This window comes from Jatropha curcas, chromosome 1, assembly GCF_041381405.1.
Source record: "Jatropha curcas cultivar XTBG-Jc1 chromosome 1, XTBG_Jcur_1.0, whole genome shotgun sequence".
NCBI classification, from domain to species: domain Eukaryota; kingdom Viridiplantae; phylum Streptophyta; class Magnoliopsida; order Malpighiales; family Euphorbiaceae; genus Jatropha; species Jatropha curcas.
This window is the reverse complement of record NC_143151.1, coordinates 22,457,965-22,484,043: the sequence shown is the minus strand read 5'-3', so window position 1 is coordinate 22,484,043 and position 26,079 is coordinate 22,457,965. Positions and strand designations below refer to the sequence as shown.

The 26,079-nt window shown below is 29.3% G+C and overlaps 1 protein-coding gene across 4 annotated transcripts; it reads left to right on the top strand.

Annotated features, from left to right (window-relative positions):
* Positions 1-437: 437 nt before the first annotated feature.
* Positions 438-22,044, top strand: LOC105646100 (uncharacterized). Of its 4 annotated transcripts, XM_089725897.1 has the most exons (9): positions 438-836; positions 2,303-2,458; positions 2,554-2,628; positions 7,457-7,522; positions 7,833-7,973; positions 9,030-9,170; positions 15,463-15,603; positions 20,400-20,553; positions 21,353-21,486. In XM_089725897.1, coding segments are annotated over exons 1-9 (1,245 nt in total). In that variant the 5' UTR covers positions 438-466; the 3' UTR covers positions 21,354-21,486. The 4 variants fall into 4 exon arrangements, with proteins under 4 accessions (XP_089582023.1, XP_089582026.1, XP_089582027.1 ...); XM_089725900.1 differs by lacking the exon at positions 20,400-20,553 and having other exon boundaries at positions 21,353-22,044; XM_089725901.1 differs by lacking the exons at positions 20,400-20,553; positions 21,353-21,486 and adding an exon at positions 18,547-18,712.
* The last annotated feature ends 4,035 nt before the right edge of the window (positions 22,045-26,079 follow it).

The window sequence follows — 26,079 nt, the reverse complement described above, 5'->3', positions numbered from 1 at the left end:
ATTAAAAAAAACAAGACATTACAAGTCAAGTCAAGTGATCTACAGAATTTGATAATTTTTGGCCACACAAGACTTTTAATGGTCAATGCAGCTAGAGACTTAGTAAATATCAAATAAACAAAAAAAGAGTTCTAACTAGAATAGGAAGTAATTTGCAATAAGTGAAAGGGCCGTGTAGGAAGGGACATGATAGTCATCATTATAGTCAAGCCAGCCATCCATTAGTCTAGCAACGTGGTTTTCACTTATATTACATATTATATTAATTTTCATATCAAAGTCATTATTGGTTACATTACACTCATTAGATAAATTAGCGTGTGGACTCCTTCATGCAATGACTTCTTGGTCAATTGAGAAAATTATGAATTATACTTATTTTGGACCTCACAATACATAATATCTTCGCAGCTATAAATAAGCTTGAGAGATTTTGACAAAAATAACATCATAAGAACATAAGGAAATGGAGTTGAAGTGGTTACTCATATGTTTGATCCTTTGGTTTCAAGTCATAGGAAATAATGGTTGCTTTGAAGAAGAAAGATTAGCTCTCTTACAATTCAAAGCGTCTCTTGAATCCGATGAGTATGGTTCCAAGTTTCCAATTCTCCCTTCATGGATTGATGAACCAGAAAATAACTGTTGCGAATGGGAGAGAGTCTCTTGCAATTCTACTGCAGCTCATGTCATTCATCTCTCTCTCGACAATCTAAGAGGATACTATTATGATGAAAACATTTATGATCTAAAAGTGTCCATTTTCCAGCATTTTAAGGAGCTCAGAAGCCTCAACTTATCTTACAATAATTTCGGTGGCTTTGTTGAGAAAGAAGGTATCCTACTCCTTTACCTTAATTCTCCATATCTATAAGTTATAGTTTTTTCTTTTTTCATGCATGAAATTAAAGAGCTATTAATTGCAACTTGGAATATAAAATGTTAAGTTAGCACATTGGAGGAAATAAATATATGTAATTTTATATACTTCTTTCGTTTCAAAATAAGTATCATTTTTTAACTTAGCACATAGATTAAGAAATGCAATTAATAGTTTAAATTTTATAAAAATTTATTTATAAAATGCCTATTTTGTCATCTAATTAAATTAAGCATAATTACTAATGTGAGTAGAATAATTAAACATAAATACTTATTTTGAAACCGAGAGGGTGTATTTTTGAGATTATATTTTAATTATTATTGATTCTATTCTCAACCATTAATTACAGTTTGTGTAGCATTTAATAGAGTATTTTGCGAATTAAATATAAACAAAATAAGGTACGTTTTTTATAAGAAATTAAATTTTGAAACATTTATTTGTAATTTTCAAGGAATGTTTATTTTTTCTTTTTCTTTTTTTTTTATTTTTACCTTCAAGGATTCAGTTCATTACTTCTAATAATGCCTATATCTTTTTTTAATAGTACCTCCATCCAATTAAAATTGATAGAATTTTAATTTTTTATTTAATTTCATTTGACATTTTGGAAAATTAAGGAAACATTGAGTAATTTTTTAATGAAATGAAGGAAATAATAAAATGGTAATTTTTTTTAATAGTACAGCTCACTTTTATGGTTATTTGACCTCAAAAATAAAACTAAAATCATTAGATATAAAAGTATATTATTCTATTATTTCTCCAATATACTTTTATTCAATGTGTCCTGTTATCGGTAATTTTACGATTGGATTCTTTAAGGGCATAAAAAAAAAAAAAACTTCTTTCATCCTATAATTTTTTTCTAGATATGATTTGCATATAGATTAATATAATTACACTAAATTTTTTACTTTTCCTAATATATCCTTATATTAGTATTCTATAATTATTTACCCAATAATCAAGGCAATTGCATAAGTAGAAAATTAAAGATCAATATTTTAATTTTATTTATATCAAGATCTAATTAAATGTAATGTATTTATAGAAAAATATTATTATTTACTTTTAAAAAAGGAAACAAGATAAATGAAAAAAGAAAGTACAACAAACGGAGCCTCAATTACAGTCCTATAAATAAAAAAAAAAAATTATATAACAAAATTGAATCATACAGTTTGTATAACGAACTGTAAACAACATGTAAGGCATGTTTTATGTAGAAGCTACTATTAACAAAAACCATGCCAGATTAGCTTTAAAAATAAAAACAAAGAATTTTTGTTCAATAATATTAAAGTTTTTGAATTGTTAGATTAGATATTCAATTCCAATACCATAATTAAATATTTATATTTTTAAATTATTATTCATTGATTTTGTTGGCTAATAACTCAAAAATTACAATTGTAGGTTTGGAAAGATTATCAAATTTGAAGAAATTAAAGGTTTTAGACCTTAGCTACAATAGATTCAACAGAAGCATATTATCATGGGTAACTCCTATGACATCGATTAAGATTTTGAATCTGAGTGTGAATGACATGGAAGGTTCCTCCCCTTATCAAGGTATGCTTTCATTTTTAATTTCCATTATTTTTGTTCACAATAATTTTTTTCTCTTTTTCTGAAATTTTAATTTATTTCCCCGTTGCATGGTTTAGAGGTAACTAAATTGCAAAACTTGGAAGTATTGGATCTAAGTTCTAATAATTTCAATGGCACCCTACCAACGCAAGGTAAATATATGCTAATCCTTCTGCTTATTAGCTTATTATCATATGATTTGACTTTTGAAAGTAACAATCAACCAAATATTGAGTTTGCACAAGAGATTTGATATTAGTTAAATTATTCAAGTGTTAAATTCTGGACTTTCCTAAAAAATATTTGAAAGAGTTCACACAATTCTTTAATCTACCTTGTAATTTGACTGTTATCACAACTAATATTTTTTAAAATTTTCTATCATATATTTTAAATGCAATAAATATTAGCAAAAATCATATAAATTCAATTGAAAGTTGTAAAAATTATAACATATATAATTGTGGGCCAAAATATGTTAGCTAGAAGTTAGCTAGAAGATTCAAATAGTGAATTTTGTTCCTCAACTCAAAAATGAAGAGAAAAAGAAAGAGTTGGATGAAGACAGATGAAAAGCGAGAGGTGGGATCAAAGTGCAAGGGCACCCAATCGAATTTTCATTGTCCGCAGTTGATTAAAACAAGCCTCCTCTAATTCTGTTTAGATTTTACTTATTTAAGATTCTCCAGAGAAGTGAGATTTCAAATTATTAGAAGAGAAAAGAATATTAAAATTATCATTTTTATTTATCTAACCATCCCACTATATGTAAACTATAACAAAAATTAAAACTTTAAAATCCTCAAAAAAAAAAAAAAAGTTTAATCTACAAAAAATACTGTGAACTTCGCGACTTATTGCAAAATCACTCTAAGATGACCTTTGTTCCTCCGGTACTCCAACTTGTAAACTTAGATATATTGTCACCCAAAAATTTAAATTTGATATAGGATTTAATTATAATATAATAATATAAAGTAGGACCCACCAAACTAGTTTGAGTTATCTTAACCCAAGCTCCTAAAATTAATGAATAAAATGCAGCATATAATTATCGGAAAATCAAAGCTCTAATTTCTTTTCCATATCCAAATCTCTCTCGCTTTATACAATCACTCTTCCTCCATGGCGCTTTCTTTAAAAAGCAACCATAACAAAAACTAAAGCCCTTTCGTCTTTTCTATGTTGATCTTAGTCCGTGAGGAGCTCAATGCCTTCCACTAAGATATAAAAATATTGTTTTTCAAAAAAAAAAAAAAAAAAGATATAAAAATATTGTTTGGCTAAGGGTTTCAAAGCTCAACCATTCAACAATAGATTGAATCACAAATAAACAATTGTTTTCTATAATTGATATACATCTTTCTATCACAACCTATTATTAAAGATTTTATTTCGATTTTGGATTTATGAATATTTCAGCTGATTCCTTTGAATGTGGTTTTCTCGGTTTAAATAAATATTTTGATTTTTATAAATAAATATTTTGATTTTTATGAGAGATTACTTAAATTACAGTTTTTCTATATTGAATGAAAGAGTGCAAGAGTTAAAGAAAAGAAGTGGGAAATTAGAAGGTGGTGATGATAATATCATAAGATTTTTTTTTTTTTTTTTTTTTTTTAAGTAAGATCTCTCTGGAACTATGTTTAGGAGCCTTTTTTTTCTTGTTTAGGTATGTATTTGAAAGTAAAATACATAGAGAGTATGTTTTAATTAATTTATTTAAATATCGATCAAATAAATATTTATAACACTGGATAAATTATAAACAATTTTCAAATTTATTCATATACAATTTTTTTTTTTCTAATTTAGATCCACCCATTTATCATATATTTTACCATTATAATAAGAGTTATTAATCATAGTAGTTAAGTTTACCATTATAATATATCTCTTTATTTTTAGAAATTTTTTAAATATAAATAATTAATTGATGCGGTGTATTGGTAATTTGAACTTATTTTCGTGTTAATTGGTGAAGCGAGTTTTTGGATTAAGAGATAATCTATCTATTTATACTATATATAAAAGTGAAAATGAGGGGAGGAAGGGGAGAGGAGAATAATGGGATCACCTATCTATTTATACTATATATAAAAGTAAGAATGAGGGGAGAGAGAAGATAATGTGATCGCCTATAATAACCTTATTAAGAGTTTAGAAATTCTAAAATATCCTTAGTCATTGGTTAATTGATAATAGTTTCAGTTTTTAATAATTGATAAATTTTTTTTAATATTTTTTATTTATTCATTAAAATTAATATATTATTATATTATTTCAATATATTATTATAATTAAATTTTCAATTATTGATTATTTATGATATTAATTGTTTCAAAAAACAAATTATTATTTTAATTTTAAAATAAACTTCAACAAGCAAAAAAAATAAATAAATAAAAACATCTATAAAAAATATGTTTCACATGTTCTATATATATATATATATATATATATATATATATATATATATATATATATATATATATATATATATATATATTTTAAATTTTTAAATTTTTTTATTTATATCTATTTATCTATATATCTATATCTAAGTTTTTCGATTTTTATATTTATAGAGACAACACTTTAATTTTTTTTTTTTTTGGTTGTCAAAATATCATATAATATTACATCATTTTCAATTCCTACAAAACAGGTTGGACGATTTTCTTCTATAAACATAAAAACTGCACATACTATAGGATTTTACGATATCTATATATCTTTATATCTCAATCTAAATTAATCAAAACAAAATACTCTAAAAAAAAAAAAAATCAAAACTAGATGTAATGTGGCCCTCAAAGCTTTCAATTCATAGAAATTTGCGGATCCCAATACCATTAATCTAAACGGGTATCAAATCCAAAGTCAAAACGATCATTTTTTTACTGATTGGAATTTGTTGACGTGGAAGTTCACGTATATTTGAATTCTTTTTTATTATTATTTATTTTAAAGTTTTGTTTCTTTTATTTGATTTTCACGAACTCAAATCAACATCCAATAACATATGATCATATTATTTAATTTTTTTTAAAAGAAATCGATGCTAATTAAAGTCTAACCTTATCATTTTCAAAAAATTTGAAGTCTAATCTTATAATTAATAATAATTTTTCAGTTACCGTCTATAATTATTTTATTAAATATACTTGGCTTTCAATGTTATCCTATCATGTTTAAATAAGTTTAAGAAAAATATTATTCACTTGTAATATGAATATTACTTAAATAGTGATAAATTTTAATTTAAGATTGTTATATAGAAAATCATGTCTTAATATTATATAAATATCTAGAGAATATAAGACAAAAATTATAATCATACTTAATACTATATAAGAATAAATTAATGAGTGTAAACAACAAGTAATACTGAATAAATAACAATATGCAACGCATTTCACAAAAAAAACACTAGTTTAAATAAATGAAAGAACCGACGATAAATAAACAATGCTTGATAATATTATCCACTCTTTACTACCATGTTGCCCGTGTGAGATATCACATTGTTCGAGGAACCCTAGATATTGTCGGAATAAAGGATCGTCAACAAAGGCGTTCTAGTGCTGCTTAACATAATTGGAATATATATATTTGATACTCCCAATAAAAATTATTTAATTTCTTTCTTAATTTAAAGTATACGAATTAATTTTTAGCATCGACTTTGATATTTAAAGTTCAACCATTGCTTCTTTTTTTTTTTTTTTTTTTTTTTTTTTTTTTTTTTTTTGTCTTATAGCAATAGATAAGTTTGTTTTAGGATTTTAATCTTACATATAATTGTATTTTTTATGCTTAGTTAGTTTCCAGAAAATAACTCACCAGAAAATAATTTATTGGAATTTTTTTTTTGAAAAATACATTAATTTCTAATATTTGGCTATTACATAGAAAATCACTTAAAAATAGTAATTTTGCAGCTTTTGCTACAATATTAAGGAAAAAAATTAATTTTTCACTATATAAATAATGCATTCCTATTTATTATATTTTACATAAATTGAAATATAAATCTAATTAGGTGCATGAAAACAAAAAAAAAGAACATTAACTATAACATAGAAAAATTATTGTAATAATTTCATTTTAAGTCCAAAATAAAAGTTATATATTGGCCTGAAGTGCTAATATATGTGTGTATATATATGTGGATCCCGTTTTATATGAAATAGCCTAAGAGAAGGCAAATTGGATTTTTTAAAATTTTGACTTTTAAAACTCAAGTCAGAATTCCAAAGTAGCAGAAGTATAAAATTTTTATGAGAGTCAGTTATTGCGATTAAAACTTCCTCGTAAGGCTATAAAAGATTAGAACATTAACTATAACTCAAATTCAGATTTCTTCAAAATACATTAGGATATGTTAGGGCCGGAGAAATCATAAACAAAAATCTAGAATTCTATTAATCCATAATTTCTAAAAATTTTAAACATATATTTTTTTTCCCACCAAAATCATTGCTAGGCCTATAACAACCCATATAATTTTAAACATAGTTATCTGAATAGCCCTTCTCTTTCCTATTCTTTAGTTCATACTTATGATTATGATGCATAAGGATGCCCACTTGTATATTATTGCAAAACCGTTTTGAGCTTGCTCTGCCTTGTTCATTAAGGAGTACAAGGATCTATGACAACCCATATATTATAAAAATATATTACCCACTTTTCAAAAAAATTCTTCCCAATTTTTTAATATAAAAAAAATTCTATTTTCAACAAAATGTCAAATTAATTTAAAAGAATAATTAAATAAAAGCTTTTGTTAAATAATATTGGAGTTCCCTCATTGAGAAATTAGAAATTCAAATCTAATTGTTTAGTATGCCTTCATTTTCTTTTTTTTTTCTTGTTGTTGTTTAGTATAATCTTTTTAAAGTGTAACAACAATAGTAATAATTTTTCTCTTTTTCTAAAATTTTAATTTATTTTTCCCATTGCATGTTTCAGAGCTGGCTAGCTTGCAAAACTTGAAAAAATTGGATCTGAGTTTCAATAGATTCAATCTAATACAAGGTAAATATTAGATTCCATATATGATTGTAGATTGTTATTAGCTTATTATCATATTATTTGGCTTTTGAAAGCAATATTCAATTGACAATTGAGTTTTCAATCACTTTGCATGCAAGAGACGGCATCAAATAAGCCACTTTGATATCTGAGAATCATCATAAGTAAATTGTAAAAATTATAGTGAATAAAGTTTTTGAGAGATAATAATGTGTATTAGGAAAAATGATCTACGTTAGTATCAGAACATTAAAATTCCATTTAAGTACTTAATAGCTTTGATATTTTAATTATTTTTACTTTCTTTTCTCAGATTTTATAGCTTTTAAAAGTTTGGAGATTTTAGATTTGAGTTGGAATTTTATGAATGGTACTCTTCCACCATATATGTGGGCACCTCCTTCTCTCAAAGTATTATCTTTACGTGGCAACAGGTTTAATGGCTCCTTGTCAAGTAAGTATATTAAAATTTAAAAATTTTTTAGTTTATGGCTAATCTTTTAATATTTTTCATTTTCCCATCTAAATGTTAGTATAAAGTAATGGTCCCATTCCCATCATTACGTTTTTGTTTTCGTATTTATCATTGGAGCCATTTGAACCTTAGTATAAAGTTTTGCGCATTTCATACAACTAAACCTATAGCCTAAAAAAGTAAAAATTAAACCTTTATATAGTTTAGATCATTCATTTTCAACGTAGCAATTACCATTTGAAATTTAGTTTTTTTTTTATTTTTTTATTTTTTAAGTGGAGAGAAAAAGATAATAGTAAAGCTAAGGTTAGCAGTTTTTATTTTGGGAATTTGGAAAGGAAGAATTTTACGTCATTCTCTTCTTTATTTTGATTTTTATTTACCTTTATTTCATTTTCAAACGGGGTTGAAGTTTTCCTATGTCCCATTACTATTTTGTCCATTTCCGTTTGCTCCTTGTTTAAGGCTTAACTTTAATGACAATTGAAAGTAAAGTAGTTAACGTAATAGTATCACAAAGGATATATAGTAGAACGAGAATAACTCCTACCATAATGGATTTAATACTAATTAAATCTTCACATTTCATCTTATAGTTCCCAAACATATAGAAAGCCATTTGTGGATTAATAGTACTATTTTTTATAAGTCTTTAAAAGCTAGTGTTTATAAACATTCTATTAATATATACATGAGATTAATTTATCTAGACCCAGTTATGAGCCGTGATTTAATTTCATTCAAATATTATCTATTTAATTAGAAATATTAAATTAATATCATGCATGTATATCATTTTTTTTTGTTGAACATTTGGACTTAATAAGTCTTTCAAAATATTCACATAACTCTCTAGGCCACTTTGATATCTGATTATCATCATAAGTAAATTTGTAAAAATTATAGTGAATAAAGTTTTTGAGAGATAATAATGTGTATTAGGAAAAATGATCTACGTTAGTATCAGAACATTAAAATTCCATTTAAGTACTTAATAGCTTTGATATTTTAATTATTTTTACTTTCTTTTTTCAGATTTTATAGCTTTTAAAAGTTTGGAGATTTTAGATTTGAGTTGGAATCATATCAATGGTACTCTTCCACCATATAAGTGGGCACCTCCTTCTCTCAAAGTATTATCTTTATGTGGCAACAGGTTTAATGGCTCCTTGTCAAGTAAGTATATTAAAGATTTGTTAGCTTATGGCTAATCTTTTAATATTTTTCATTTTTGAAACACCCCAAATTTTTATTTTCGAAACCTCTGAATTTTTATTAAATCAAAAATCAGAAATTTTGATCGTGTGGGCTGCAATTAGAATAAAAATCCCAATTCGAGCCCAAGTTTGCGAGTTGGGCCTAAGCCCAAATATATCATCAGAAGTTTGGATTTGAAAACAGTTAAAATTTTCAAGAAATAATATGAAACTTCAGCAATTTAATCTATTATGAATATATATAAATTAATTATCCTAAAATCAAATATCATTTCTATTAATATTTGTAATTTTTGTTGAGTAAATGGAGAAAAAGTTAAGGAACCTCAGTAAAATAATTAAAAATAAATCGAACCGGACCTAGAAATCAAATTAATTTTCGAAACCACGCGAATAACCTAAAAACCAAGTGAAAAACCAAATAACAAAATAAAAATTGAGCTAAATCGCTGAATTGAATCAAACCGGTTCGAACCGAACCGAAATGACCCAGATTTTTCTAGAACTGCCTTTCTTTCTCTTTTCTTTCTTCTTCCCCTTCTTCTTCCTGCGCGCGCGACAGCTCCTCCTCTTCCCTCTCCTTCTCGCTTCAGGCCACCGTTCGACAAGAAGGAAGTGGCGATCGATTCCTTTGGCGATACTGGGCACGATTCCAGTCTTCCCTCGCTCTGATCGGACCTCCAGTGGCGCAAATATGGCCTCATCTTCTTCGCGACGCAGCTGCAACTCCGGCGAGATCGAGCGATTCCGGCGACGTGAAGCTTCAAGGTGAGCTCCGATCGACTCCTCCATCCTGTGTGAACGTTTTCCATCCAATAAACGACAGTCTTAGTGGAAGAAATCGAAAACACCATGATTGCCGGCAAGGAAGGGACTGTCGAGCTTGTTCCGGCCAAACGAGCCACTAGCTCAACAAACTGATTGTAGATTTGGAATCCTCACGAAAATTGGAGTCGGGTGGTGGTAACCTTGCAACTTTCTGGGCATTCGCGACTTTCCGGCCACCGTGCATGGCGGCGGGCGGCGGCGGTCCGGTGACCGGCCGGCGACACTCCGGCGAGGCCCCGAGAGACAAAATGTTCCTCTCTTCACACTGATCACGGAATCGTCGCCCGATTCCCAATTGGTACGTTCTAAGACTCAATTCTCAATTTTTTTTGTATATAAAGAAGTTTAATTATATTGCTATGTAATTATATGTATAAGAAACTATGTATAACAAACAGTTAGTGACTCCGCGGTTGTAGAATTTACATACATCTAGTCGTGTAGTAATACAAATGAAGTAATTCTGTTAGCCCATATTAAAAATGTGTTGTATTGTAGATGGGCTCAAACTGTGAAACGTTGAAGATGATAAATTGGGCCGAGATATAATAAAAATTTTGAGGTATATTTTTCATATTAATATAGGCTGAATGTTTGAAATATATATTGAAATAATAGATTTTAGTGATTCAGGCTTACTACGGGCCTCGGGGGCCTTAAGCTTACCTGGGCCCTAGTGCCGGTCCGGCCCATGGAAATGGGTCGTGACAAAGTTGGTATCAGAGCTTAGGTTAAGGTGCTAGGACACAACTGCGGAGTATAGGAAATTTCTTTATGTTGGGATCGGCCGTAACCAACATAAGGAAGGAAACTTTGTGATTTTCCTCCCTAGGGATGGTGGACGCACTAGACCCTATGAGGTGGAAAAACCTACACCTATCATAAAAAAAAAATCAATAAACTATAGAAGAATTAATTGAGGATTAAAGTGAAAGTAGTGGACAATAGGATGAATCCATCGCAATACCTATAAGGGCCAGAGTTGGTATCAACCCTTAGGATAGGGAATAGAGCAATACCTGGATGGTAGTGGATTGGCCTGATCACCCAGTACACTACCTTTCATGTGACCTCTATTCCTATCGGTAAGTAAGAGTGTGTAGAGTATAAGAGGATTTTCATTTGTGGGGCAGATTTATAAACATAGGAAGTAATCTTAAGGTAACTAAGAATATCTAATCAAATATTCAGCTCAGCTACTGAATTTTTTTTAGAATTTATTCAAAAGATAATCTTTTTAATTATTTTATTTACTTGATATTTGATATTTAAATTTAAAACCCCATTTTGATTTTGAATTTAAATTATGTTATGACAAATAATCTGAAATTGATTAATTATGTAAAACGTTATTTTCATAAGTTGTCTATTTATATCACGGGGCCAGTTAGATGAAATAACAAGGTGAGTTGATCATGAGTGTGGTTAGAACTTAAAAAGAATGTTTTGAAAAGAACCAGATAAAAAGTAATAATGAGAAATGGTGATGTTAATAATAAGAAAGTAGACAATTAGTACTTGAATTAAGGACACAAACGTTGGAAAAGTTTGAGGAGACAACTTTAGTTTAGAAGCTAGGTTGCAAAATAAATGGTAGGGATAACATTAGGAATGGACTTGAATGGTTTAAGGGTACAGAAATGGTATATATAGCAAAGAGTAATATATGTTAGGAGCAAGTGGTAGACAACTTAGAGTAATTTATAAATATCTTACTCGACTTGAATAAGAGGATATTGATTGATTAAGGACAAATGAGATAGGTAAGTTAAATATAAAGTTGACTCAAGTTAGTGATAGGTAGACGTATGGCTAATTAAGACTTTTAATAAATGTTTAAGGCTATAGTTTAGAAAATTCTAGTCTATGAGATTGATTTGATGCGATATTTGAGTGTTAGATAAGTTTTAGATTGAAATGTTGGTGATTAGACAGATCACGATTAACGATGATTAATAGACAAAACAATTAATAAGAATACTCTAATATATCTAGAATGGATTAATAGGCAACATAAGCACAATGGAAGGCTATCAAATGAGATTTGGGTTATTAACTGAAATTCGAACTATTGAAAGATGTTATTATGAAGGTCGATTTTAGTGGTAAGTATTAAGATAACTTAAGGAATAAGTACGAGAAAGAGACGCCGGCAGTTAAGTGGAAGGAGTGAAAATTTTTATAGGAGTGAAATAGCTAGGGGCTGCAGTGATCTAGGAGCTATATATCAGATGAGCTAGTCTATGGTAAAGATATTATGAGGACAATCGAATTTGTATAGATGAGAAACAAAGACAGTAATTTCGAAGTGCCCTATGATATAATCGACAACGGAAGTCGCAAACAATTTTTCTTAAAGTTTTGAATTAAAGTAATAAGCTTTTGAATTTTTGAGCAATAAGAGTTTTAGTAAGTATATATGTAAATTAAATGAGATAATTTTTATCACTATAAATAAAATCAAATTTCAATTAATCGCTCTTTGTAAGATTATACGCTTGGTTTTCATGAAGGAATGTTTAAATTTTCAAATGAATTATATAGTCTTGAATATATATGTATATCTACACATATAAATGTGCAACTTACTGCTAAACCGGTTTTAAGATAAAAATTTTATTCAAAGAAAGATTTTCTCAAGATTTCAGTAGCTGTCTGAATATAGTAATTGGAAACTTAGGTAATAAGCTTAAGCTTCTCATAAACTTCAGCCAGGTGGCACTAAATAGGATGGTTGGCGATAGAATTACAATTAGAATACCTAACCCTTTTCTTTCCTCGGTTCATATTCTTCACTCTTGAGCTGTGTCCTTGGTATTGGAAGTAATTTCTTATGACTTTGAAATTCCCTATGTGTCTATGCTTACTTTCTCCTACTAGATTCCAATTCGAGGACGAATTGTCTTAAGGGGGAGAGATTGAAACACCCCGAATTTTTATTTTCGAAACCTCTGAATTTTTATTAAATCAAAAATCAGAAATTTTGATCGTGTGGGCTGCAATTAGAATAAAAATCCCAATTCGAGCCCAAGTTTGCGAGTTGGGCCTAAGCCCAAATATATCATCAGAAGTTTGGATTTGAAAACAGTTAAAATTTTCAAGAAATAATATGAAACTTCAGCAATTTAATCTATTATGAATATATATAAATTAATTATCCTAAAATCAAATATCATTTCTATTAATATTTGTAATTTTTGTTGAGTAAATGGGGAAAAAGTTAAGGAACCTAAGTAAAATAATTAAAAATAAATCGAACCGGACCTAGAAATCAAATTAATTTTCGAAACCACGCGAATAACCTAAAAACCAAGTGAAAAACCAAATAACAAAATAAAAATCGAGCTAAATCGCTGAATTGAATCAAACCGGTTCGAATCGAACCGAAATGACCCAGATTTTTCTAGAACCGCCTTTCTTTCTCTTTTCTTTCTTCTTCCCCTTCTTCTTCCTGCGCGCGCGACAGCTCCTCCTCTTCCCTCTCCTTCTCGCTTCCGGCCACCGTTCGATAAGAAGGAAGTGGCGATCGATTCCTTTGGCGATACTGGGCACGATTCCAGTCTTCCCTCGCTCCGATCGGACCTCCAGTGGCGCAAATATGGCCTCATCTTCTTCGCGACGCAGCTGCAACTCCGGCGAGATCGAGCGATTCCGGCGACGTGAAGCTTCAAGGTGAGCTCCGATCGACTCCTCCATCCTGTGTGAACGTTTTCCATCCAATAAACGACAGTCTTAGTGGAAGAAATCGAAAACACCATGATCGCCGGCAAGGAAGGGACTGCCGGGCTTGTTCCGGCCAAACGAGCCACTAGCTCAACAAACTGATTGTAGATTTGGAATCCTCACGAAAATTGGAGTCGGGTGGTGGTAACCTTGCAACTTTCTGGGCATTCGCGACTTTCCGGCCACCGTGCACGGCGGCGGCGGTCCGGTGACCGGCCGGCGAGGCCCCGAGAGACAGAATGTTCCTCTCTTCACGCTGATCACGGAATCGTCGCCCGATTCCCAATTGGTACGTTCTAAGACTCAATTCTCAATTTTTTTGTATATAAAGAAGTTTAATTATATTGCTATGTAATTATATGTATAAGAAACTATGTATAACAAACAGTTAGTGACTCCGCGGTTGTAGAATTTACATACATCTAGTCGTGTAGTAATACAAATGAAGTAATTCTGTTAGCCCATATTAAAAATGTGTTGTATTGTAGATGGGCTCGAACTGTGAAACGTTGAAGATGATAAATTGGGCCGAGATATAATAAAAATTTTGAGGTATATTTTTCATATTAATATAGGCTGAATGTTTGAAATATATATTGAAATAATAGATTTTAGTGATTCAGGCTTACTACGGGCCTCGGAAGCCTTAAGCTTTCCTGGGTCCTAATGCCGGTCCGGCCCATGGAAATAGGTCGTGACAATTTTCCCATCTAAATGTTAGTATGAAGTAATGGTCCCATTCCCATCATTACGTTTTTGTTTTCGTATTTATCATTGGAGCCATTTGAACCTTAGTATAAAGTTTTGCGCATTTCATACAACTAAACCTATAGCCTAAAAAAGTAAAAATTAAACCTTTATATAGTTTAGATCATTCATTTTCAACGTAGCAATTACCATTTGAAATTTAGTTTTTTTTTTATTTTTTTATTTTTTAAGTGGAGAGAAAAAGATAATAGTAAAGCTAAGGTTAGCAGTTTTTATTTTGGGAATTTGGAAAGGAAGAATTTTACGTCATTCTCTTCTTTATTTTGATTTTTATTTACCTTTATTTCATTTTCAAACGGGGTTGAAGTTTTCCTATGTCCCATTACTATTTTGTCCATTTCCGTTTGCTCCTTGTTTAAGGCTTAACTTTAATGACAATTGAAAGTAAAGTAGTTAACGTAATAGTATCACAAAGGATATATAGTAGAACGAGAATAACTCCTACCATAATGGATTTAATACTAATTAAATCTTCACATTTCATCTTATAGTTCCCAAACATATAGAAAGCCATTTGTGGATTAATAGTACTATTTTTTATAAGTCTTTAAAAGCTAGTGTTTATAAACATTCTATTAATATATACATGAGATTAATTTATCTAGACCCAGTTATGAGCCGTGATTTAATTTCATTCAAATATTATCTATTTAATTAGAAATATTAAATTAATATCATGCATGTATATCATTTTTTTTTTTGTTGAACATTTGGACTTAATAAGTCTTTCAAAATATTCACATAACTCTCTAGGCCACTTTGATATCTGATTATCATCATAAGTAAATTTGTAAAAATTATAGTGAATAAAGTTTTTGAGAGATAATAATGTGTATTAGGAAAAATGATCTACGTTAGTATCAGAACATTAAAATTCCATTTAAGTACTTAATAGCTTTGATATTTTAATTATTTTTACTTTCTTTTTTCAGATTTTATAGCTTTTAAAAGTTTGGAGATTTTAGATTTGAGTTGGAATCATATCAATGGTACTCTTCCACCATATAAGTGGGCACCTCCTTCTCTCAAAGTATTATCTTTATGTGGCAACAGGTTTAATGGCTCCTTGTCAAGTAAGTATATTAAAGATTTGTTAGCTTATGGCTAATCTTTTAATATTTTTCATTTTCCCATCTAAATGTTAGTATAAAGTAATGGTCCCATTCCCATCATTACGTTTTTGGTTTCTCATTTGAACCATAGTATAGAGCCATTTGAACCATTTGAGCCATTTTATACATGCTTTTATTTTGGTTTTTATTTACCTTTATTTCGATTTCCAAGTGGAGTTGAAATTTTCTTATGTTCCGTTACTGTTTTGTCTATTTCCGTTTGCTCTTAGAAATTAAAGGATATTGTTGAGAACAATTTTTGCAAAATATTTATTTTAATTAGTTTCATTTATGAATGGGCTCGTATACGGGTTCTAGACAAGTCTAATTTATATACGACATTAGTCTAATTAAAAGACTCTTCTTGATGGATAAAATAAGTGAAAATTTCTTGTTATTATGCTAACTAGTTTTATTAAACATGCATTGCATGTTGCTTGTACTCGTTGAATATACTCATGATTTAATTCCATTCAAATGTTATCTTTCTAATTAGAAATATTACTCTTTCTTTCACAAAATATTAGAATTTATAGTTGAATTAAAATTTTTGTCCTTTTTTATATATAACCTTCTATTTGAGTTTAAGAATCCTTAATTGATTTAAAATATTTATTCTTTATTTTTTTTTATTATACATAAGTATTCCTAATTGAACTAAAATATTTATTTTGTTGAAATGTTAGTCTTTCTAAATAAACATCACTTAGCAAATTTTTTTTTTTTTTTTTTTGAAAGGAAAATGGTATTCATTAACAAATATCATCAAACAAAACAGTCTCAATGAAACAAGGAGAGACATAACCCTACTCCTTTAGATTAGACCAAAAATATGCTTAGTAGCTAATTAATTATTTGAAATTTTAAAAAAGAATATACAATAAAAGAAGAATTCCTGAAATATTTTTATCCAATGTTTTTATATAAATTTTAATTATAAAAAATGAGATTTTTGTTTATGTCTTTATTTATATATTGTCTCATCATTACTTTAATAATTCTTTACTACTCACATATGTTTAAAATTTAATATCATTAACATAATTAGTATAAAATAAATAAACAAAAACATCACTTAAACTATTAAATATTGTAATAATATTTTTGTGTTAACGTTTTAACAAACATCAAAATTAAATTGATTTGTTTCCATGTATCCAAAAAAAAAAAAAAAATTTCCACAATACTTTTAGATTTAAATTTGATGTTTAAGAGAGTATTGATTAGGATTTAAGTAATAGAATGTATTAGAGCTTGAGTTAGAGATAAATTCATAAAAAATACAAATAATTTTTATTCATCAATTAAACTATTAAACATTTTAATAATATTTTTTGGTTAACGTTTTTCATAAAAATAATTGATATTTGTGATTTATGAATTATATTTTATTTTTATAAAGTTTTTTTTTGAGAATAAAAATAACTGAAATATTTTAAATAAAGTTTTAATTATAATAATATTTAATATTTAGTTTTTTTTTGACAGAATATTTAATAGTTATTTATTTATATGTTCAAAAAAATCAAATTATTTGAGATTTAAAAAATTTAAATATGTGGCCAATCAAAATACAAACAACTAAAACCAAAATTCTAAAAAAAACAAAAAGAAAAATACAATAATTGATGGCGCAGTTGAGGAAGACCAAAATAAGATAGAAAAGTCCATAAATAACATGACATGATCAAGTGCAAAACCATAATTTATAAACAAATGGTTGTAAAAATACCTGAAATAGCGACTACCAGATTGCTAAAAAAAAGTATCGATATATATATAGAGGTAGACATATTTATATAGATATAAATAAATAAAAATTTTTAAAATTTTTAAAATTGTAATTATCTAAATGTAATTATATTAAAAATAATAGTTAGATATGATAAAAGAATTTTAAAAACTTCGAATTCGTAATAATTTATACATACCTGTTAAACTTTGAAAATACATTCAACATGCAATCAAACTGTAGAAAAATAAAATAAAATTCTAAAAATGCCTAAAAAAAGAAAAATAGAAAGCTGAATGGAGAGAATGTTTTGAAATTTTTTTTCTATTTCAGTTTTCATATATATACTAATCGAAATTCCGCACTTCGCTCGCGGCAAGTAATTGATATTATTTAAATAATTGTTATGTTTCTTTTCAAAAAAAAAATGTTTTGCTTAAGTTATATTTTTATTATTACTTTTAAAAAAATTATTTACAATTTTATGCTAAATCAATAACAAAAATACTTGCAGATTCAGATCAAACATTAAATTCATATCAGTTGAATAATAAAATTATCCAATGAAAACCAGGTTAGATGACAATGATACAACAAGATAGCTGATAATGAAGAAATGAACGTAATAAACATTAAACGAATGAGAAATTCATTAGTCAACTAATAAAGATAGATTTCTTTATTTAACATATGGATATTAGACATAATAATTATATTACATTAAACGAACTAATGTTTGTCTTCAATTTCAGTCCTTAAAATAATTATTATAATATAATGATGACTAATATTTCAACTTAATATTAAGATTAAAAAATATTCTAATATTAAAATAAAAATAAATATTTCTTAATTAGAAAATTTAATAGAAGATTACATATAAAGACATGCAAGCCACGTTTAAAAATACTAATAAACTCTTACCTTTGTTTGGATAGAGGTTATTTGGAGGGTTTGGAAGTAAAGTAAGGTAAACTTAAATTTTAACCAGACTTGAATTATTGGTGATTGCTTAAATTTATGTGAAATCTAAAACAACTCAAATCTATTCCCTCGTTTAAGTGAAAAGCATCGATTGGATAGAATTATTTATTTTTATTTATTTATTTATTCAACATTTGGGAGACTTAATTTAATCACAGCAGAGATGGTTAATCCTATTGTTTTCACAGGTTTGTGCGGCTTGAAGAGACTTAAGAATTAAACTTAGCCTTTAATATGTTTGGAGGCAATTTCCCTCTTTGTCTATACAATTTGACATCAGTTAGATACTTGGTTCTATCCAACAACAATTTCACAGGGCATGTTCCTTCATCTTGGATATCTAGTCTCAAATCCCTCAAGTACATTGATCTTAGACAAAATCTTTTTGATGGATCATTCTCTTTCTACTTATTTGCTAACCATTCTCACCTTGAGGTGGTCGACTTCGGTGACATCAAAATTGAGGTTGAGACAGAATATCCTGGTTGGGTTCCATCATTTCAGTTAAAGGTTCTTGTCCTTCAAAATTGCTATCTCTCTCGTATTCCTGAGTTTCTCTATCATCAGTTCAGATTAGAAATGGTGGACTTATCTGACAACAAAATAAATGAAACGTTTCCAGTTTGGTTGCTTGACAACAATACAGAACTAGCCTACCTGAGCTTAAGGAACAATAGTTTCATTGGTCCATTTCATTTACCATCATCCTCTAGTTTCAATATTTTAAATTTGGATGTCTCAGTCAATCTCTTCCAAGGACAGCTTCAAGAAATTGGCGAAAGCCTGTTTCCTAACATTGCGATTCTCAATTTATCTAAAAATCACTTTCAAGGCGATTTTCTTTTCTCGCCCAGTGACAACTGTAAATTGAGAAGCTTGGATTTGTCTTTTAACAGCTTCTCAGGTGAAGCACCGGAGAAAATGATTTCGAGTTGCACTTCTTTGGAAATTATAAAGCTATCTCATAATAACTTCCATGGCGAAATATTCACTGCCCGATTTAACCTTACTTCTTTACAGTCTTTGCATTTAAATGACAATAGTTTTATGGGAACTCTATCAAGCATTTCAGTCACCCAGTTCTCTATGCTATCAGTATTAGATCTGAGTAACAATAGATTTCATGGTGAGATTCCACGCCGGATGAACAACATAAGTTTGGATCATGTAAACCTTTCTCATAATTCTTTCATAGGTGAAGTATCATGTAAATTTTTTTCAGCTATTTACGTAGACCTCTCCTATAACAACTTTTCTGGATCATTGCCTTCTTGTTTCAAGATTCCTTCAGAATTTGAAAAAACAAGGTACATAAATTTGCAAGGTAACAGGTTGACTGGATCAATACCAAATGATTTTCTCAACCAATCAGGACGGTTGGTATTAAACTTGAAAGATAACAGCCTCTCAGGCAACATTCACAATAAATTCGGTACATTTCCAAAATTACGGGCTCTTCTATTGGGAGGAAATTATTTAAATGGTTGCATTCCGAATTGGCTGTGTGAACTAAATGAGCTCAACCTCTTAGATCTTTCAAGAAACTCTTTTTCTGGCTCCATACCCAACTGTTTATATAATCTCTCCTTTGGAAGGACGAAAGTTGATGGTGATCTGTTTGAAACACAATTAACGTTTGTTCACTTAGTACGTAACCTTCACTCTAATGGTGTCCTGGGCTTCGATTGGTCTTACGAAAAGGTAGAAAACTATATGATAGTCGACCCAAAAATTGAGTTTGTTACAAAACGTATGCCTTACAATTATAAGGGTCATATTCTCAACCTCATGTCTGGATTAGATTTGTCGCAAAATAAACTAACAGGTGAGATTCCAGTTGAGCTAGGGAAGCTGTTTCAGATTCATTCCTTGAACTTATCCTATAATCAATTGATAGGATCGATTCCGGAAACATTCTCGAATCTTACATCATTAGAGAGTTTAGACTTGTCTTATAATAATTTAAGTAGAGAAATTCCTTATGGCTTAGCTGCTCTAGACTCCCTAGGGGTATTCTCTGTGGCTCACAACAATTTATCAGGTAGAATTCCAGACGAACGACATTTTAATACTTTCGACAATAGAAGCTTTGAGGGAAATCCATTTCTCTGCGGATCTCAGGTGGAGAAAAAATGCAATCACGAGTCACTGAATTCATCACCAATGCCATATGCAGAACCAGAAGATGGAAAATGGTATGAGATTGACCATTTGGTCTTTTTCGTAAGCTTCTCAGTATCTTTTGCAATTTTCCTTGTGGGGGTCATCACTATTCTTCATGTCAATCCTTATTGGCGAGGAAGGCTTTTTCATCATACTGAGCAGTTTGTGTTGTCATGTTATTACTTTGTGTATGATACTTTTTCCAAGTTGTTATTTGGTCGTCTATTCCATTAACAAGTAATAGGTAAAACTTATTTTAGATATGCCATGGTTTGAAGTTTGCTTATGAATAAAAGACAGTGAGTTCGATTTGGATATGTATTTATTGAGTTTACGACAAGCATTTAGACCAAAAATTCTCCAGGAATGTTTGCTACACCAAGTCCGTAAGAAATTTGGATTTCCATGTATTTGCAAATAAAAGCAGCTTCTCAATTTTACAAGTCATCTGAAAAATACTCATTACCACATGAGAAGCCTGAATTTTTGGCTCCTATAAGCCTGAATTACATATTCTGTTGTAGTTTGTTAATACAAGAATGAAGCAGATTCAAATTTATTACTGCAAATGCTATTATTGGTAAGAGCATTGAATTATTTGCCCTTTTCTGTTTAGTGTTTTTCAATGTTAAATAGACTGAGAGGGATATTTGGTGAGAGAGGGATGGAAAATATCTTTTAAACACATTTCATATTTTTAATTATTTTAATTTTTAATTTTTAATTTATACAAATAAAATATTAATTCAAACATAACAAATAAATTGTCTAGATTTTTATTATAAAATATGCTTTAATTCTAAGCTTGAAACCTCCTCTTCTCGATCGCAGACTGCCATTTCCCCCTCCCTTTTTCCGATCAGATTTCCGGCCACCAAACCGACGAAACTAGGTGGCGATCGACTTCCTGGACACTGGCGATCTCAGTTCCGGCCTCCCTTTCGCCGATTGGAGCTTGACTAGGACGAATAGATGCTCTCTCTCCTGTGGTGACGCTAGCCTCTTCCGACCCGCTTTTCCGACTTCCGGCGAGTCCCAATCCGCAAGACTGCTATTGGTATGTTCCTCTTTTGCCGCTGACTATTTCCTTCTCACCGAACAGACCTCCAATAGCGCAAATCGAAGCTGTGAGGATTAGATAGCTTCCCTTCTTCGATTTTTCGGCGAGCCAACCTCTTTCCGGTAGTTTCTTTCACTAAGGTAAATCGAAAGCTAGTCATTTCTGCTTCTACTCAGTATTCTTTAGATTAGTTTAGCTTTAGGCTTAGAAATTGAAGGACTTTGAAATGTTAGGTTTTGAAGTTGTGAAATTTGAGGATTTGTTACAATATGGTATTTTCTTTAGAGTTTGATCGCAAAATTGAACTCCTTATAAATCTTGCTTTGGTTTGATGTATGATGGCGAGATTTTGGGCCTGCCACCCTCCGGCCACTGTGGACGTTGACGGTGGCCGGCGTCACTCTGCTATGCAATTAGAATTGCAACCTGACCTCGGTTAATAGTTAAATCGTTCGTTAGTTTATTTTGTGTGTAGACTTTTAAAATCGAAAATGTCCAGAACTCAGTTATCCTTGTATTGCATAACTGACCTGTTACAAGGCAGCTAATAATCAGAAACTACATAGAATTGTTTAGCTACTTAATTCCAGATATGTGGAAACAGAGTTAGTAAACTAAGAATAGTTAATAAACTAAGAAGTATTGCAAATTTGGTACACAGGCTTCTAAGCTGAAAAATCGCAGAAATGGATGAAATAGTAGTTAGCGTTACCTTAGAAAGACTTAGTCAGTTAATTAGATAATTGTTAATTTAGTTTAACTAGAATCGATTACTGTTGTGAGTTAAAGTTGAGGAAGTTTTAGTTCTATATAAATATAACCTTGAACTTTAATACTTGCCAAGTATAAATTATAAACCTAAGAACAAGTAACTACTCTTTTTAATTAAAATGCAATTTAGTTATTAGTAAAAGAATGTACTAACATGTAGCTCAAATATGGATGAGTTGAGCTGTTCACTATAAGGGAAAAATAACTATTTGTGGTTTTTTTATGTTGATAATGTAATTATATAGCATTTTGATAAACTAAGAATATGAATGAATAATGGTTATGGCGGATGTGATTAGTTGTTGTAAATTGCCCGATGGATGGGCTTTAAGAATATATTATTGAATTGTAGTTTTAAGCAGATGGTTTCATCCAATTTTTAGGGGAGGTTTTGCCGAAATTTTGACAGAATCTATATTAATTTTACTTGTAAATAAGTTGTAAGATTTATTTAGGATAATCCTTTATTATTATTTAGGAGAATGTTTTATTTAATTCTTACCTCTCCTTCCAATTTCATTTCATTAGAATCACTTTAGTTCGTCATAGCTCCAACAAGTTAGAATCCAAATTATGGCTTTCCTCATCCATCATTGTAAATAACAATAGACAGCACATACTATTTGCATTATACGTAAATCATTATTATATAACGGTTGTCTATTTATTTATTTATTTTCCAAGTACCAATTATTATATTAGCATTTGTTGCTTTTATGTTTATTTGTATTTGCATATGAATGTCTATTTGTGCACTTGCATTATAGTATTTAATTGTTTGATGTACTTGCATTTAATTGTACTTCTTGATTACACGTGTTGTGATAATGATGTGCATTGTTTGTGTGGAATTGAGATGAAGTGGGTCACTGTAGGTTTCTGAGGGCGGTCTATGATACCATCGGCCATGTATAGGGAGATCGGCGCCCCCGTGTGCATTTGATTTTATATATTATATAGAAAACCTCGGGGTGGCCTCCTGTTGGTAATGGAAAAGAAAAGAGGGAATAGAAAAATATTGAGAGGGCTGGTCAAGTGAGGATTAGATCGGTCGGCCATTTATGGGGGGATCGGCTCCCTGGTGCACATGTTATGAGGGGATGCGCCATGTGTGAGGATGGCTTGTCCAAGGTTTTGGTGATCTACAGACCAATCTCCATTTGTTTGATTATGTGAAGATGATATTGTTTGTGGCTGCTGTTGATATGTCATGTGTGTGTTTAAATGAATGTTCACTTTTAGAATACCTAGGAGCATGTTGTGTGACTATATGAGCATGTATTATTTGGTATTATGCACTGAATTGAGATACTCATTTCCGCTTCACTTAATTTCTTTCAAGAATCTTGGTTACTGCCTCTATATTAGCCAGAAGCTCTGTATCCTTTCCTCTATAGAGCTAGGTAGAATAAAGTTTAGTTGAATTATAGGCTCTTCTTAACTGAATTTTCTTATTATTGTATATTTTGTGGAGATCCGCAATTACATTAGGAAAGTAATACATGTAATAAGATATCCAAAATATCTGATCTCGAGGAATAATTATTTGAAAATTGTGAATGAAACTTAGTGCTGAATATTGTCGGGCAAGTTCCATAGATACTTTTATGAATGCTGATGGATTGATCATAAAACAGGCTCGGGTTATTAATAATTGTCGAATGATGATGATGATATATCGAATTGGGCCTTGGTTTTCAGGTATATATATTCATATAGAGTTTGTGTTGTGAATACCCTTATTGGACTTAATGGATATTACTAGTGTCAAAGGTTTATTACGGATTTCGATGGCCTTAAGTCTACTTGGGCTTTAGTGTCGGTCCGGCCCATGGCAATGGATCGTGACAAATTCGGCCCGGGTTGCATAAGAAAACTGCCAATCTTAAAAATCGAAGTGAACCGGTAAAATTCGGATGAAAACGGGCTAAAAATCAGTGAACTGGACCGGTTAAAAACCAATCCAATTCAAATTCTTGATTATTTTGAAACATGTGGGCCTTTTTAAAATTTAGGCTCTTAAAAATTGTGTGAGCTGATTTTTTGGTTTTTAAACCTCTTTATATCTAAATTTAAAGTCCTAATGTGTTAATTAAAAAATAATTAAATTGCCTAATTTTAAAGCCACATGTGAAAAATATAATATATTTTATGATAATTAATTAATTTTTTAAGTATTAAATTTAGTAATATTTTATTCTTTTTCTATAAAATCATTTACTAATTTTTTAATTCTTTTTGTAAAAGCCAAATTTGAGATTGTTTTTTATTTGATATGAAGTTTTTTTTAATCTATATTTTTAATTTTATTTAATAAATGCATTTTAAAATATTATGTATAAAATTCAGTTGCACTGTATTGAACTCGATTGTATTCTCTAATTTAATAAACTCCTACCTTCACCGGTTCATTAGCCATTTTGGTTCTTAGAACACTAAATATAACAACAATGTCATATATATAGATACAAATTTTTTTTGTTTTTTTACCTTAAAATTCATGTGTAGCTCATGTTTATCACGGCTTAAATCCATGTATGGACAAATATTCAGTTAGACTGTAGCCTAATTGCACCTGTTTCCACTATTTAAATTACTCTTTGAACATCCATACATACAAAATTATGAATATGAACATTTCTTTTGTCATATATAATATTAAGTATTCTACAATAATACAACTTCATCAATTCCATAAGCATTTTTTTGGAAGGTAAAACGAAGAAATTCATTAAGAAACATGATAATAAGAATACTAGCATTCAGAAATTGAATCTCACATACATATTTTCATAAAAACATGTATATATTCAATAATACAAAATTATTTTGTTTAATTCAATAATAAGAATACTATAATACAAAATTCATAAAAACATGCAAAATTGAAAATAGTAGAAAAGTGAACAACCTAAATATATTCAATGACAATTATGCATGGCGGGATACTCCAAACAGTTTAATTCATGCCACAACAATAAAAATATGTGCATTAACATTAATAGTACTCTCTCTATCGCATTTTGTTGGTTTGTTATTCTTTTTGTAGATATCCTAAATTTATGCATTTAAACAATTATTTTTCCTCTAATAACATTTATATTGTTCATTAAATGAAATATTTTTATTAATATTTAAGGATAAAAAAGGGTAAAATAATTTTTATTGACTAAATTTTTAACATGCGTATTTTGTCAAACTATGCAAACAAAATGAGATAAAGGGATTATAATATAATATATATCACAATTCACGTCATAACCTTTTTATAATCATAAGCATCCATTATTTCATAAGCATTTCATTCACAATATTTCATATCATGGGGCAATCATTATTTCATTATCATAGTTCATGTTAATGCTTGATTTTTACCCTTATGCTCGATGATAAAAATCCTTTAATTCTTAATTAATTTAATGTTGGTAATTTTCCGGATTGGTAGGTTTATAATTTTTCTATATTTGGGCTTTTGTAGAGAATAAAATTGTTGGGTCTGAAAACTGTTAAAGGTTAATACTAGCTCATGATTAGAAGTTAGCTTAATTAATTAAGATTAGTTTCAGGTTTTGGTCAAAAAAAAAAAAAAAAATTAGTCCATAGATATTGTTAGCTTGAAAATCATTAAAATTAAGTGAGATGAGGAAAACATGAAGAATAATATGAAAACGTGTAGAATTAAGAGAGTGAAACATAATTGAATGCAAACACTAACACTACAAAAAAA

Bases quoted from the DNA above. Each gene is read 5' to 3' on its own strand.
- LOC105646100 (XM_089725896.1), top strand. From the start codon at position 18,593: ATGTTTGGAGGCAATTTCCCTCTTTGTCTATACAATTTGACATCAGTT.